The sequence below is a fragment of the Phasianus colchicus genome, chromosome 9 (assembly GCF_987193195.1).
Source record: "Phasianus colchicus chromosome 9, bPhaCol1.hap1.1, whole genome shotgun sequence".
NCBI lineage: Eukaryota > Metazoa > Chordata > Aves > Galliformes > Phasianidae > Phasianus > Phasianus colchicus.
This window is the reverse complement of record NC_143444.1, coordinates 17,706,982-17,720,626: the sequence shown is the minus strand read 5'-3', so window position 1 is coordinate 17,720,626 and position 13,645 is coordinate 17,706,982. Positions and strand designations below refer to the sequence as shown.

The window sequence follows — 13,645 nt, the reverse complement described above, 5'->3', positions numbered from 1 at the left end:
TTCCTTACAGTCTATTCCATGTAGCATATTAATGGAAATTGGCAGTGTGACATTTTTACATTGTTTTGTCACAGTGAAAGCTTAGCAAATCAGCAGCTGGTTTATGAGCAGCACAGCTGCCTGGCTGGGATGGGGGAAATAATTATGCCTGGTAACCTCATCAGCAATGCTAAGCTGACTGGCTCATTATTGTAGGGTCCAGGTTTGACTTAAGACTTCTCTTCGAGTTTAGAACTGTTTTCACTGGTGAGATTGGTTTTAGATGTTAATGTCAATAACATGGATTGGGACTAATTACCACTGTGTGGTTAACTGCTTCTACAGGCTTCAAAACACTGGAGCTGCTAATGTTTCTCCACAGAATCTGCTTCATCTTCGTTAAATGATTCTTAGGAAATAGTGGTTTGTTTATTCACCCCTGTCACCTGCATGCATTTGTACAGACTTGAGTGTGCACACATGTATGTGCTCTCCCCTGCTGTGCTTCTGCTTTGACTTCTGCCAATAGCTAAGCATCTTCATAACAAAGCAGGTATATGAAAACACTGAGGTGTTCTCAGGCACTTTCTCACCTGATGATAAAACACTAGTTATCCCTTTCCATATTCTTCCATAAACAAAGAGCTTGCTTACCCTAAAACAAAATTGGGAAATATGAGAACGTGCAGCAGTGCGTTAACAAATTTTAATGTATATTATTTTTCTCTTCTCTCTTTTTTCTAGATTGAAATGTTGCCTGATAGATTGTTTCAGTGCAAAAAGCTGCAATTTCTTCTTCTGGGAAATAACAGTCTGATGAATTTGTCCCCTCTTGTGGGCCAGCTACTGAATCTTGTTCACTTAGAGCTCATTGGAAACTATCTTGAATCACTTCCTGCTGAACTGGAAGAATGTCAGTTCCTAAAACGGAATAGTCTAATTGTAGAAGAAAGGCTGTTAAAAACACTTCCACCTCGTGTAAGAGATCGCTTGCAGACCAGCTCAGATAAGTGCTAAGCTCAAACTAAAACTCTGCATCAGTGCATCCTGTAAGCCTTCTTGCTTAATACTCTCTTAAGGTCTGTATAGATGGAGAGAATAGCAGTTTACAGATTAGTCTTAAATGCATTGAACGGAGTTGATTGTATTGGGAAAGAAAAACATACTTAAACAAAAAATACAGCCTTTGACAGGTAATCATATGTTTAGAAAATCTGAAATATGAATTGCTGGTTGGATTCTGATTGAAATAATTTGATTAAATGCTAATGTATTGGAATGGAAGAGTTGATTGCCTGGCTATCATGAGTTTGTATATACTTTCTTTCCTATGAGGAAATTTTTTCCGTTGGTAGTGATAATTTTAAACAGTTTCATCTCCTGCCATATGAGGCCTAAGAACTGTCTGGAATTAGTTTCTAAATGCGAAGTCTTCACTAACTTAGAATGCTAAATTAAAAATTTAAACTTTTCAAGCAGTTCAATTGCATGGGATATACTGAAAATCTTTTTCACGGTACCTTAATTTTTGAAGGTTTTTGGCAAGTACTGAGTGTTAATTCTATAATTGTGGAAGATGCCATTTAAATCTTGCTAGTAAAGCCAGTTGGACAACAATACCTGAAACCACTTCCAATATTTTGTCTTAAAGATAGTAAGTACAAAATAAAACATTGCCTAGAAATTTGGATGAATCAGGACAATCTAGAGTAAGTGTTGTGCATGTGTACTAATCAAATTTTACAGTACTGATCATAAAGTTGGCAAACAGCACAAAATTATAAAGTTGTCTTCTGTATGTTGTGAGCATCCCAAATGTTAAGTGTAATGTATGTTGTTATTTAATGTTTTTCAATAGCCTCTCACTTACTGACTGCCTCAATGCTTCTTCTCCATGCCCAGTTATGATATTTTAGTGACTGGGAAGAAAATGAAAGAGGTTTAGGACTGAAAGACACAGTTAGAACAAACCAAATAATCACTTAATACTTAGTAAGTACTTGAGAAGGAAAAATAAGAGTTATAAGCCTTGTCTCTTCTAGGAATTGAATAATTTCATAAATTACAGTGATGAAATGAGTTCATATGCCATCCTTAATACTTGCAACACTGGATGGAAATAAAATGTTTCCTGACTTACTTCATTCTTCTGCTGTGCACTATTTTATTGTGTTTGGAGACTTTGCAGACATTTATCATGTTCACTTTAAAAGTTCTCCCTCTCGTGGGGGATGTTTGGGGGGGAGGGAGGGGGAAGGAGTATGCTTTCCAGAACCCTCAGACTTGAAAACTTCTTGTAGTATCTTGAAGTTCTTGAAAATGTAATCTGTTACAGTAAAATCAATAAGGTAAACTGTGCTCTTAACTACTGCATTTTCATAAAGTATGCTACCTATGCATTCCACTTTGTAAATATAAATAATCACAGATAAGTCAGTTTTAGTACTAGGGTGCTTCTAGTCATCTCTTCCCATTTCAGTGTCACTTACATGGAGAATAAGGTCTATTTTGAAAATATAAGCAAATCTGGTCAATGTGAAAGCAGGACATATCCCTATAGTAGCAGTGCAAGAAGTAAATAAAGTATGTCTTTATTCACTGTACTGATGGTGTTCCAAAGACTTCTGTAGCTAGAACACTTTTTTTTTCTCAGGGAGCCAATGCATTGTAACTTGTGTTTTATGTAGTTCTAGAAATGTTTAGTATAAGTTGATTAGTTGTATTCATGTGCAGATTAGTACAGCTGGGGTAATCTTTCATAGCATCCATAAGCAGCTTTCTCAAACTCTATTTACATCTGATTTTGAATTGCACAATAATTCATAGGTATTGATGTGGTTCGCAAACAGAGCCAGTTGTGCCAGCCATGGTAAATATGATTAAAATGGAGTACACTGATATGCACCCCTGTGGCTGGTGTTTTGTTAGTAATTGCAGTAGATTCCTGTCAGGACTTTGTAACTTAACACTGGAGAATGCTTCGTGGCAGAATTTGACACACAAGGCTTGCAGCCTAGCAATTTAAAAGAAAAAAGATTAAGCAAGTGTTTTCTTTGCGGCTTTTTTGAAATGAGAAAGCTGTGTTGAAAGTTAAATAGGTGAGTATATGGTTTTGTCCAATACCTTCAAATTTTTTAGTAGTGGATCTGCCCTCTTTATCAACACAAGAGACAGGTGAACGATGCTATCAGAGTGCATTTCTATTTCACTATGACAAAACTAGCGTAAGCTTTGAAAGGTACTTCATTTCTAAACTGTATAACCTCCAGTCCTTTGAACCAGTAAGAAATATGTGAGTATGCACGTGTTTTACAGTTTAAGTTGCATTTGTTATTCAGGCTTATTTTTTTCAATCTGCACCACTTCAAGAGGATTGGGTTTTTTGTTTTTTTTTTTTACTGAATGCTTGAGCGTTTACAAGACATCTAGAGAAAGGCCAGCGAGTTTAATGGCTAGAATCTCCAGCCTTGTTTTCAATCCACAGTGTGCCTTTATTACCCATTTTGTACCATTAAGCACAACTCTAGTGCTTAGAAATGGAGACAAAAGCAACTCTAAATTTCATACATTTATTTTGATCATGACCTTAATATTTAATATTTCTTCAAACTGAGGAGGTTTTCAGGGAATCAGTATAAATACACTATCATAAGTTTTGTACAATAAGCAGTGCTGGCATTTAGTCTTTGTATTTAATAATTGCTTTCAAAAAAAGCTTTTCAAGTTGTTTCAGTGTTGTGTTGACCCTTGTATTGTGACCTTCCATATCTTGAATGCTTTTTAAAAAAAAAATAAATTTTTTTGCATTACAATTCTATGAACTGTTTTTTATTTCCCATATGAGATGTGGTATTGAATATGAAGCTCAGAAAATCTGCTTCCAGCTATCTATATGCTAGCAGTTGTGTCTTCAGGAGACCATGAAAGAAAAAAACAGCAGTGGAAAATGAACACTGTGCTCCATTTCAAAGAAACGTTCTCATGTTCTGGGCTTGGAGGAGAAGCTCCTAGAAACAAGTTTGCATCTTAATAGTTGTTCTGCAAACTACAGGCCTTCCACTCAGCTCTTAGGAGCTGAGTAAAAGTGGAATGCAGCCTGGAATTGTACTGAGAGATGTGGGGAAAGCAATGATTCTCTTCCTGGTTTGTCCTTTACGGCTGTCACACAGTTAAAGTGCTAAAAATAATGCTGTTTGTATTAAGTCATGCATGTGTTTCAAGTGCTGCTTATACTGTGAGCTTGAGAATCTCATTTCTCTTGCCTAATAGTTTTCTTTGTGGGAAACTGTTTTTCTTCTCTTTTTTGAACAGAAGGAAAAAAAATTGTTGTGCATATATTACTTGTTCAAGTGCTGATTTTGGATCTTTTAAAACAAAAACCTTTCTTGTCAACTTTACAATACTGTCTCTCGGTGATGAAATTAAATATCTGGATCTATAGAAGCCTAGAACAACAGCTTTAATGAGATTGATTGCCTTACTTTACTAACGGATTTTCTATGAACTGGTTTAAAAAAAAAAAAGTTCCTGGTAATGTTAGTAAAGTAAGGCAATCAATCAAATCAAAGATTAATGCTCATGAAGGTCAGATTATTGTATTTCTAATGACTTTTTTGCCAGTATATTTACATCATGTTGACAGACTTAACTGGTATTTCTGCACTGGCTTTCCATCTTTTGAATGTGAGCTGAAGTTCTCTCTGTGATCCTTTCCAAGCGAATCTTTCCCTCTTCACTTTCTATCTCAATAAATGCTGGGATTATAGAAAACAATATAAGAGCAGCTGAAGTGTATTCTAGTAGTAACGTGGCCCCAAATCCTGAAAGCAGAAGGCAGTGTGTGCAATCCTATACTTTATATCAAGGATTTTATGGAACTCTGGATACTTCTGTAAATCAGTAATTGACAAAGCTGTCACCTTAGCCTTGGTGGGTGAGTCCTTTGAATGCCACAGTATGTTTTAACCTGGTGTTGAGCTCTACTATGCTGATATCCTACACACCCTGTGGGGAAATATATATATCTGGTTGAGAACTAAGGTACGAAAATGATCCCATTTTCTCACAGCAATAAACTAAGGCAATTCCAGCTCTGCACGTTGGTTGCTCTGTGTATGTGTATTGTATCTGAGGAGACACAGTGAAAAGATTTGCAAGTTTTTGAGCTAGCATCAAACTAGTTGCAATCTGGCTGTTACTGCAGCATGCTATTTAACTCCTAGTGGAGACAATTGGCTTGTGTGTCTCAGAAGGTGACTTTCAGTTGAGATGCAGAAACTGCAGCTTGCTTGCTGTCATGATGGAGTTGATAGCTAATGCAGACTGGCAACAGAGGAGGAATAGTACTTAACTAATTGGAAAAACTAAGTCCTACTACAGTGCTATCTGCTTGTAGGATATGGTAATGTCACTAGAATTCCTGTCTGAAGAAGTCACCATTGTGGCATTACATGAGTTCATCTCCTTTCTCTGCTGCCAGGACATATAGATGATGGAGAGGCAGTAGCAGTTCGCTCTGGGGCTGGATTGGCCTCTGAAGGGGTTTAGGAATTAACTCAATTTAGTGTGTTTAGTAAATGAAGTGTTACATTTGTCTTCTTGTTTCCTTATGTTCTTCCATTTATGTGAATATATCTGTTCTTTGTCCAACCTCTAATAACTCAATCTATTTTTATCACATTTGTACATTAGTGTTCTCTTTGCTAAGCAAGAGCTGGCTAAAAGGCTTTCAAGTTGGATGGCTTGTACATGCAAATCCCAAGAAATCTAATGATGTAGGAAGAAAAATCTGGATTTCTCCAAGGAAGGGGGAGGTGTCTTGGAAGAATTGTAGTTAGTGTTTATTGCCCAGCAAAGCTATTGGGATCTAACTGGGAAGTATTACTTGCTGGTAGGTGGTTATGATGTGTATGGTGCTTAACACAGTGAGGCATTAGTCTAAAGCACTTGTGGGCATGCTATTAAAAAGTCAGGTGAATGTGTTACTTAATATTGAAAATGCTATTGTGTATCACATAACTGATATTTCTGCTGTTTATAAGACTTACATATAAATATTCCTTAATTAAATAAACTTCCCTTCTTTTTCTCATTAATTCTTGCATATCTCCATGTTGCAGAACAAGTGCTATTGTCAAAATGCTTTGCAAAGCAGCTAACACAATTAGTATTTGAAAAGTATGTATGTATGAAAACTAAGTCTAGTGGAGGTCTGTGGGAATGCCAGTCACTACATTCTCAGTAATGACAACATGATACTTAATTTGCTAGTTTTCTGCCTCTAACAAGTTCAATTATCTTGGTACAGTCTGACAAGTACCAAAGCTTGTAGGAAAAAGGGATAACTAACAAGAACCTCCTCTTATGATGGATACTTAGGGTACAACTTTGCACTTGCTTGCCAAGAAATTATCCTTGGCCGCTGCTTTTTATAGTACTTTTTTTCAATTAAGTGGCAATAATTTCTAGAGGTGAACTACAATATACATATGGATACATATATACCTATAAGTATTGAATCCAGATCTAATATTAAATGTGTCTGGGGCACAGTTCTTATAGTAAATATGCTCTTCTATCTTAGTGTACCTCAGAATAGTAATTAAGTGGAAAGTGAAAGCATAAAAAATGCTTAAAACTTGTCAAGAATTTATAAGTAACATGCCTTGAAATAATCTTATTGGGTGACAGACATGCTCAGTTACCTTGGCTGTAGGGTTCCCTGAAAATTTAGAAGTAGGAGAGAAACTAATGAAGCCATCAAGGTATGCAGCCTGCAGTAGCTGGTTGTAAGACAAGACATTTATATTCCTGAATCAGTTCCTTATTCTACTGGTGAGGGACGCTGCTGGGTTTTATTCAAAGCAATCTGTCTTTCTTATAGGAAACTCATGAAGGAATGTAGGGCTATTCAAGGATTGATTCTGTGTGGTGCTGAGTTTGAGTAACTGTTTATGCAAAAGTGCTCAACTCCCACCCAAAGTCTGTGGGAGTTAAAACTAAGGCTTTTAAGTTAAGCTCACAAATAAAGATTAATAGTCAATAAGTGGTACTAAAGATATTTTTATGAAAAGCTTTGCATGTTTTATGTTGCCCTGCACTTAGTTCTTAATATATCAACAATGTTTGTGTTGGAAATGCAGAACTGTCAGTGGGAAGCTGGAACAGTGGGCAGATGGGAAAATGGAAAAAGCACAGGAGCTGAGTCTTCAGTCAGCAGTGAAATGGCAAATTGTTCGTGACAAGCTGTCTTTTAAGGCTTCGGCTTAATCAGTAAAGATCTGTCACTTTCCTTAGAGTAGTGCTCCAGTACCTTGCAGGCTCAGGAAAACAGAACTAGAGCAGAGGACTAGCCAGGGTTCAGGGATTTTCCTTCCCTGAAAGCTGTGTTCTCTTTTGTAGCAAAGTAACAATCATAGAATCATAGAATTACTCAGGATGGAAGGGACCTCAAGGATCATCAAGTCCAATCATCAAGTCCAACCGCAGCCTAGCCATAGTACCCTAACTCTAACAACCCTCTGCTAAATCATATCTCTGAGCACCACATCCAAACGGCGCTTAATGTCATGCTGCAGAAGTCTAGTATGCTTAATAAGGCTTTGAACTCCAAGCTGCAATATCTCTTTTCAGAATTCTCTATTTAGGGAAAACCTGCGTACAAGGTTGATTTTAGCCCTGCCTTTTCTCAGTGAGGCTTATTCTTAAGTGAGTTGTAAATTTAGTGATAATTGCCATAGGACAAAGGAATCTCCTACAACATCTAGTGATGCTGAGAGTAATCTCTGTTGTGTTTACCTAAACACTGCATCTTTCTGTAGTGAGGGCAGGGAGGTGCTAATTGCTGTGGCTCCTGCATATGCCCAGCTGGTTATTATGGCCTGGTGTGTTGGAGAACTGCTTGTGTTGTAGGAGAGAAAGAACTGGGAAGGGCACAATAGGGCTGATTCTTTTCATGGCAGTGCTATTTCATGTGAGTTTTGATTATTAGATAGAATTATGAGCATATTCAAGTGTAGAACATTGAGTAAAAAGTGAGAAGACTGGAAGATAAACTTAGTAATTCTCTAAAAATTCTTTGCTTTATGTTAAAGCTGGCAAAGGTGGTGGGGGGGAATACTGTGTGGAGGTGAAAGCTTTGGTTGTAGAACTGAGTCCCTCCTTATATGTGCATTTGCAGTTCACATTCTTAGCATTCGTTTAGCTGAGAGCTGTATTTTTGCCCTCTTCATAGAGTTAAGCCAGTGGCTTCTTTAATAGATACCTAAGTTTGTGGGTCAACAGGGAGGGGAGTAACACTTATCTTAATTCTTTTTCAGATAAAATATGCTAAAGAATCAAAAAGCTTTATTGTGAGGTGCAAGAGGCATGCATCCTGTGCAGCTGGTGACCTGATGCATTTGGAAATGCCAAGTAATGCCTTTGCCTTTCCCTCCCAAAATGCTACCTATGCTGAGAACATAATGAGCTGAGAGAAAAAAGTTGAGTAGCCCTAATAAAAGGATTGCAGTCAAGTGCTTGCACAAATGTATGAGGTATGTGTATGGTAATTTATTGAAAAGTAAGGATTAAACTACTGAGAGCTCAGAAGTAATCTGCTATACCCAGAAAGTTGAAACAAATGTTTACAGATACCATGTGCCCTTGCTTGTTAATGTTTTTCCACTTGTTTTATTTTTAAATCTCCTACTTAAGTAGCAGATGTTACTTAAATGCCGCATAAGGCATTTTACTGTAAAATGTCTTTTCTGCTTTATGCAGCTTAAGGCATACTTTACTCTGTCTCCCTCTACTGGCATTATCACATGACTGAGTGGGATTTCAAGCATTTTTAAAGAGATTTTTAAATCTCTTTAAAAAGAGTGTTTAGAATATTTTAATACATTCAATACAAATAATCTATGTCCTCTGAAGTTAGAATGTAAGCACACCTCACGTTTCCAGTTGCTGCAGTATGGATCAGAGCCATGAAAGCTCAGAGTGGAACACTTATGAGGCACAGCAGCACCAGTTCATCTTCATGCAGGCAGTTAGCCAATATGTGCAAAGCATACATACTGTCCAAATAGGAAAAAGAGGGAGAAAAAAAAATACCCTTATGTATTTCAGTGGCAATATATGCCTTTTCTCTGACTGGGTGTCTGAGAAGTTCTGATGCTTATTAGTGCAAACTGAGAAGTAAATGTTTGATACTAAGGGGATCAGAGATATTAAGCTCTATTGGAAAAGCTGTATTAAGTATGTAAGTTTTTTTTAAAGGGATGGGGAGCAAACAACTATCTTCAGTTCAGGAGGAATTAAATTGTTAGTTTTCTTCTCACTTCATGTGTATGTCAGAACTTTTACTTGTAAGCATGTTCTACTCACCTTTTTCTTTTTGCTAGTATCTGCATGGAGCAGTAGTCAGTATGCAACTTGGCCATTAGTTTGGAGTGTCTCCTTCCTAGTCCTTGAGTCACTTTCTTTAACTTTTTCCTGAAAATCTATTTTCTTCATATGCCTTGAGTGGCTCTCCTTGTAAGTACTTCATTTAATTTGGAGAAGTGGGAAATAAAACATTTGTTATTTTGAAGCTGTGGCTAAGATCTGAACAACTTCTAAACGAATCAGTTGTTTACAGTAGTTTTTATTACTTATTATGAATGTACAGTGTAACATACTCTACTCATGATTTTCAAACAATTGAATAAGTAGATCCGTTATGGAGAAGAGATGACATTAAATCGAATATGTAAGCTACTGATGTCTGGTGTCTGTGTTCCATTCCCATCTGGACAAATATTGCATCTAATGGGTTATGTTAGGTAAGAAACAGAGGATGGGTTGGCATGTATTCTCTTGCTGCCTTCCTTATTTACAGGGAGTTACAATTGTCTACCCGTTTCATTTCTGTGTTTAGGAAAATTGACTTCATCCCCTGATTTCAGGGAAGATGTCTTCCTTGACTGACTCCTCTCTTTGTCTAGTTCTTTCCAATCTGTGCACCATTGTCCTGTATTTAAATATCTTGGCACGTGTATAATGTAGGCTGTATAGCAGCCTTGCTGGGGTCATTGTTTTAGCTGGGGGTTTCTGTTCCATTACAGGTATGTACAATTACTTGTGTGCATGAGGAGGGCAACTATTCTTGTGTGCCAGCTGCAGTGAGATTTTTGTCTAGCTATTCATAGAAACATTTCACAGTAATTGTGCCACCAGGTATCCCCAGACTAGTCACTAGAGGTCAACATTATCATCTTCTAATAGAGCACTAAGTCTCACGTAATTAAAGGGCAATCTCTTGCTTGTAACAGATCACGCTTCTAAATGTTTGAGTTCATGATGAAGTGTTGCTGATACCGTCATTGTTCAAGGTTAAGAGAAGAGGAAAAGACAGGAGTCAGTAGTTTCTCTCAGTGTAGGCCTTTAAAAGATATCAGGAAGAAGGGATTATTAAAAAAAAAAAAACAGCTGAAGGTTTTTGCTTGTTGAGCCTGAGGTTACTTTTGGTGGGTGCTTTGGAACAGTGACAGAACCGACAGGGTAGGACAGTGAAAAAAGCCTTTATTCTGGGACTATTAATATGTCAGAGTTGTGTGATTGTCATCTAATATGTGTAGCCAGGGATTCCCATCAGTACAATGCATGCTTTACTAGCATCATAAGAACTCCTGGAAATCCCAAGAATTTTTCAGATGCAGAAGGTGTTATCTTTACATTCTTTCTTTGAGATAGATTTTAGAGTTTCTAACTTGGACAGGCATACGGACTCCTTAACTCTCTGGAAAAAAACTGTTCCATAACCAGATGAAGTTAAGAAAATTGAAACAGTGAAGAGCCCAGCACTGCATCACTTAACAGGAAGATGAAGGAAAAAAGCTGAAGCTACAGATCAGTGTCCCTGAAGATTTCCTCATTGCTGGAGTATTTAAAAGTGACCTCCCTCTTACAGATTTGATGCTGTGTTCTCATCTTGAAGGCTTTCTCTTGGATAGAACACTTGCAGGATCTTTGTCCCTGATGTAGCCAGTTGCCCATTTTCTTGCAAGTCAAGTGAAATCAGTTTATCTGAGGTTTATTTTTGTAAAACTTGTTTGAAATTCACCAGAGCATTAAGTGTTTAAGATACTCATCATGTTCTTTTAATATTTATTCTTTATCTGATATCCTGTGGGAATATGATGTGGGAATAATAGTCTTCATTCAAAGAAATCTGCAGAAACTGTGTGTGTTCTGAATGCGGTAGCCTCTGGGCTGAATCATCCACCCCATTTTTAAGGAATTCTGCAAGAGAGCATGAATCAGTGTTTCAAGTGTGCATCTATATAAAATCTATTTTCAGCTTTTAACTTTACCTAGTAGGTCTTAAGAGGAACACTGAAAGTGAAGAAGAGGAGCTTGACCTACCTACCTACAAACACACAGAATAAGATTGCCTGGGTGGCTCTGGGTGTAATTATCAAGGCCTTGCTTTCACTGATGTTGCTGTTGCTTTTTTTTTTGAGAGAGATACTCATAATTTCCCGTGTTTCAGTTTTTTCATAAAATCATGGTGTTCCTTTCAAATGTATGGAACTTAAGCCACTAGTATACTTGTGTTTCTTATACTCAAAAAAACAAACAAACAAACAAACAAAAAGAAATGGTACTTTACATTTTTTCCTGTAGGAGTTATTCTGAGGTCAAGGGACATGTCAGGAGAAGGAATGCAGGCGGCCCTGTTCTGACTGAGCTGCTCTCTGTAGCTAAAACAGCTGTGCTGCTTCTGGGCTATGAGCTTGTCCTCTGGACTGTGCCAGGCAACTCTCCATCCCCGCTCTGGTCTAGTTCAGGATCTCTGCACAATGGTGTCTTGCATGAGGGACTTGCTCTGCAGTGAGGAGACTGAAGTTCACACCAGAGAGGTGCTGTGGATGTAATGGCAAAATATAGGTCTGGGGGACAGAAGTTTGGTTCCCATTTTCTAATGCACCTTTCTTGGTAGATTGACACTTCTGCTTTTTCCAAATGTGAGTCTAGGCAAGAGATGTTTTCTGGCATACTGGTGCTGTTGCAGAGCTAAGCTGAAATTCTATTAATAGTTTGAACTGGCACAAACTGATGGTACAGTGCTCTCCACCCCCTCCTGCGTCTGCAGATATTTCTGCAGCTGTGCAGACTACATGTGCTTATACATGTGTATAAGCTAAGTAAGCCAAGTGCAGAAGCCAAAGCACTGGCATCCTCTCTACCTGTACTGCAAATTGTAGTATTGCCCATAGCACAACTCTGGCATGATCAGCACCCTTTCTAATGATGTGTGAACGTGGCTCTGGGTGGCACCACCCAGATGACAGTTTGGTTTTTAGCCCTGTTGGTGGCAACAGGAGGCTGAGTGGTACAGACATGGGCTGTTCTTTGCAGTATGTAGATATGGAAAGTAACTATCATGTTATTGTTTCTATTTAAACTTTGATAAAGCTGACTGTATCTAGTTGAGTATCCTTGGACTCACAAGTGGGTTTTTATATTCCTGTCTCTCTGTGCTAGACCAAAACGTAAATAACCAAAAGAAATAGAAACATTTTTGTATATGGTAAAAAGACAGACCATCAAAAGTTGGAAGTATGCAAGCACTGTGCAGTAGCCATGGTGTCACCTGGATTTGATACCTCATACATTATTAGCAGTTGCAATCTTTACATAATAGTAATTTTCAGGATCTGAGCTGTACTAGATAAAGCTGAGGAGCAAATATTTCCAGCTCTGGAAATTGCTATATTTCATACCTTTCAGATTGACTTTATTTAAATGTCAATTTTCCTCCTCCAGTATGTTGTAGTAGAGGTTACCTGAATGAAGGGCTCTACTGGGATGTTTGCATTCATTATATCCAGAGGCTATTCTTTGTGGTAATTCATTTTGAAAACACCCTGCTTGTCTTGTGTCTTAGAGCAGATTTTAGTTGACATGAATCAAGGCAGCAGAATGGATTTCTTGATTAGCCTCAATGGAGATGTTTCCTATTGCTTTTGAATTCCCAGATGCACTGTTCTTTCCACTCAGAACTGCAGTGTTTACTTATTTAGATGGAATACTTGCCTCTGTCCTTATACCTAATGGCCATCAAGCCATTCCTTTATTATTATTAGATGGAAGCACAAGCAAAGAGCTCTTAACACCTTCATCAGCACTGAGATCAAGTTAAAAATAAATTTGATTTCACAAGATAAAATCGTGGACAGATTACATCTTATGCTGAGATACTGTTTTGTTTCAGAGTTTTGATATATAGGCTTCCTGTTAGCCTGGTGTGCTTTCTTCATTCTTCTTTTCACAAACTAAAATAGCCTAGTGGTGCAGAGACCCATTGGCATTACCTTTGTTCCCTTGTTCTGCTTGTATTTTACACAATCTCCGGGAAACAATCCTATTCCTGGAAATTCATCGCATTCCACACAGTTGTGTGGCCTCACTGATGGTGTTCTTCAACTGTTTAAAATAATTCAGTGGAGCTTCCATTTGTGTTTGGGATTCCTGGAAGGTTTGTCACATAGTGTGCTCTAAAAATGCCATGCAGCAGATGAAGTCATGCATAGAAAAATGCATGGTTTGAACTCTAAAATTGTCACTACCCAATCTAAAGGGGAAGTTGTCTACTGCATAGCCTGCTGGCTATTAAAGGTCTCCAGTGAAAATGCATCTTTAG

The 13,645-nt window shown here is 37.8% G+C and overlaps 1 protein-coding gene across 6 annotated transcripts in view; it reads left to right on the top strand.

Moving 5' to 3' along the window:
- Nucleotides 1-8,779, top strand: part of LRRC8B (leucine rich repeat containing 8 VRAC subunit B) — a 35,137-nt gene extending 26,358 nt beyond the window's left edge. For 5 of the 6 annotated variants that reach the window (XM_031614854.2, XM_090146385.1, XM_031614855.2 and 2 more), the window contains one exon: nt 724-2,123. In XM_031614854.2, the coding sequence (XP_031470714.1) occupies nt 724-996 (273 nt within the window). In that variant the 3' untranslated portion in view covers nt 997-2,123. Of the gene's footprint in view, nt 1-723; nt 2,124-8,297 lie in introns of those variants that run through there. The other variant, XM_090146384.1, reaches the window with a different exon arrangement.
- The last annotated feature ends 4,866 nt before the right edge of the window (nt 8,780-13,645 follow it).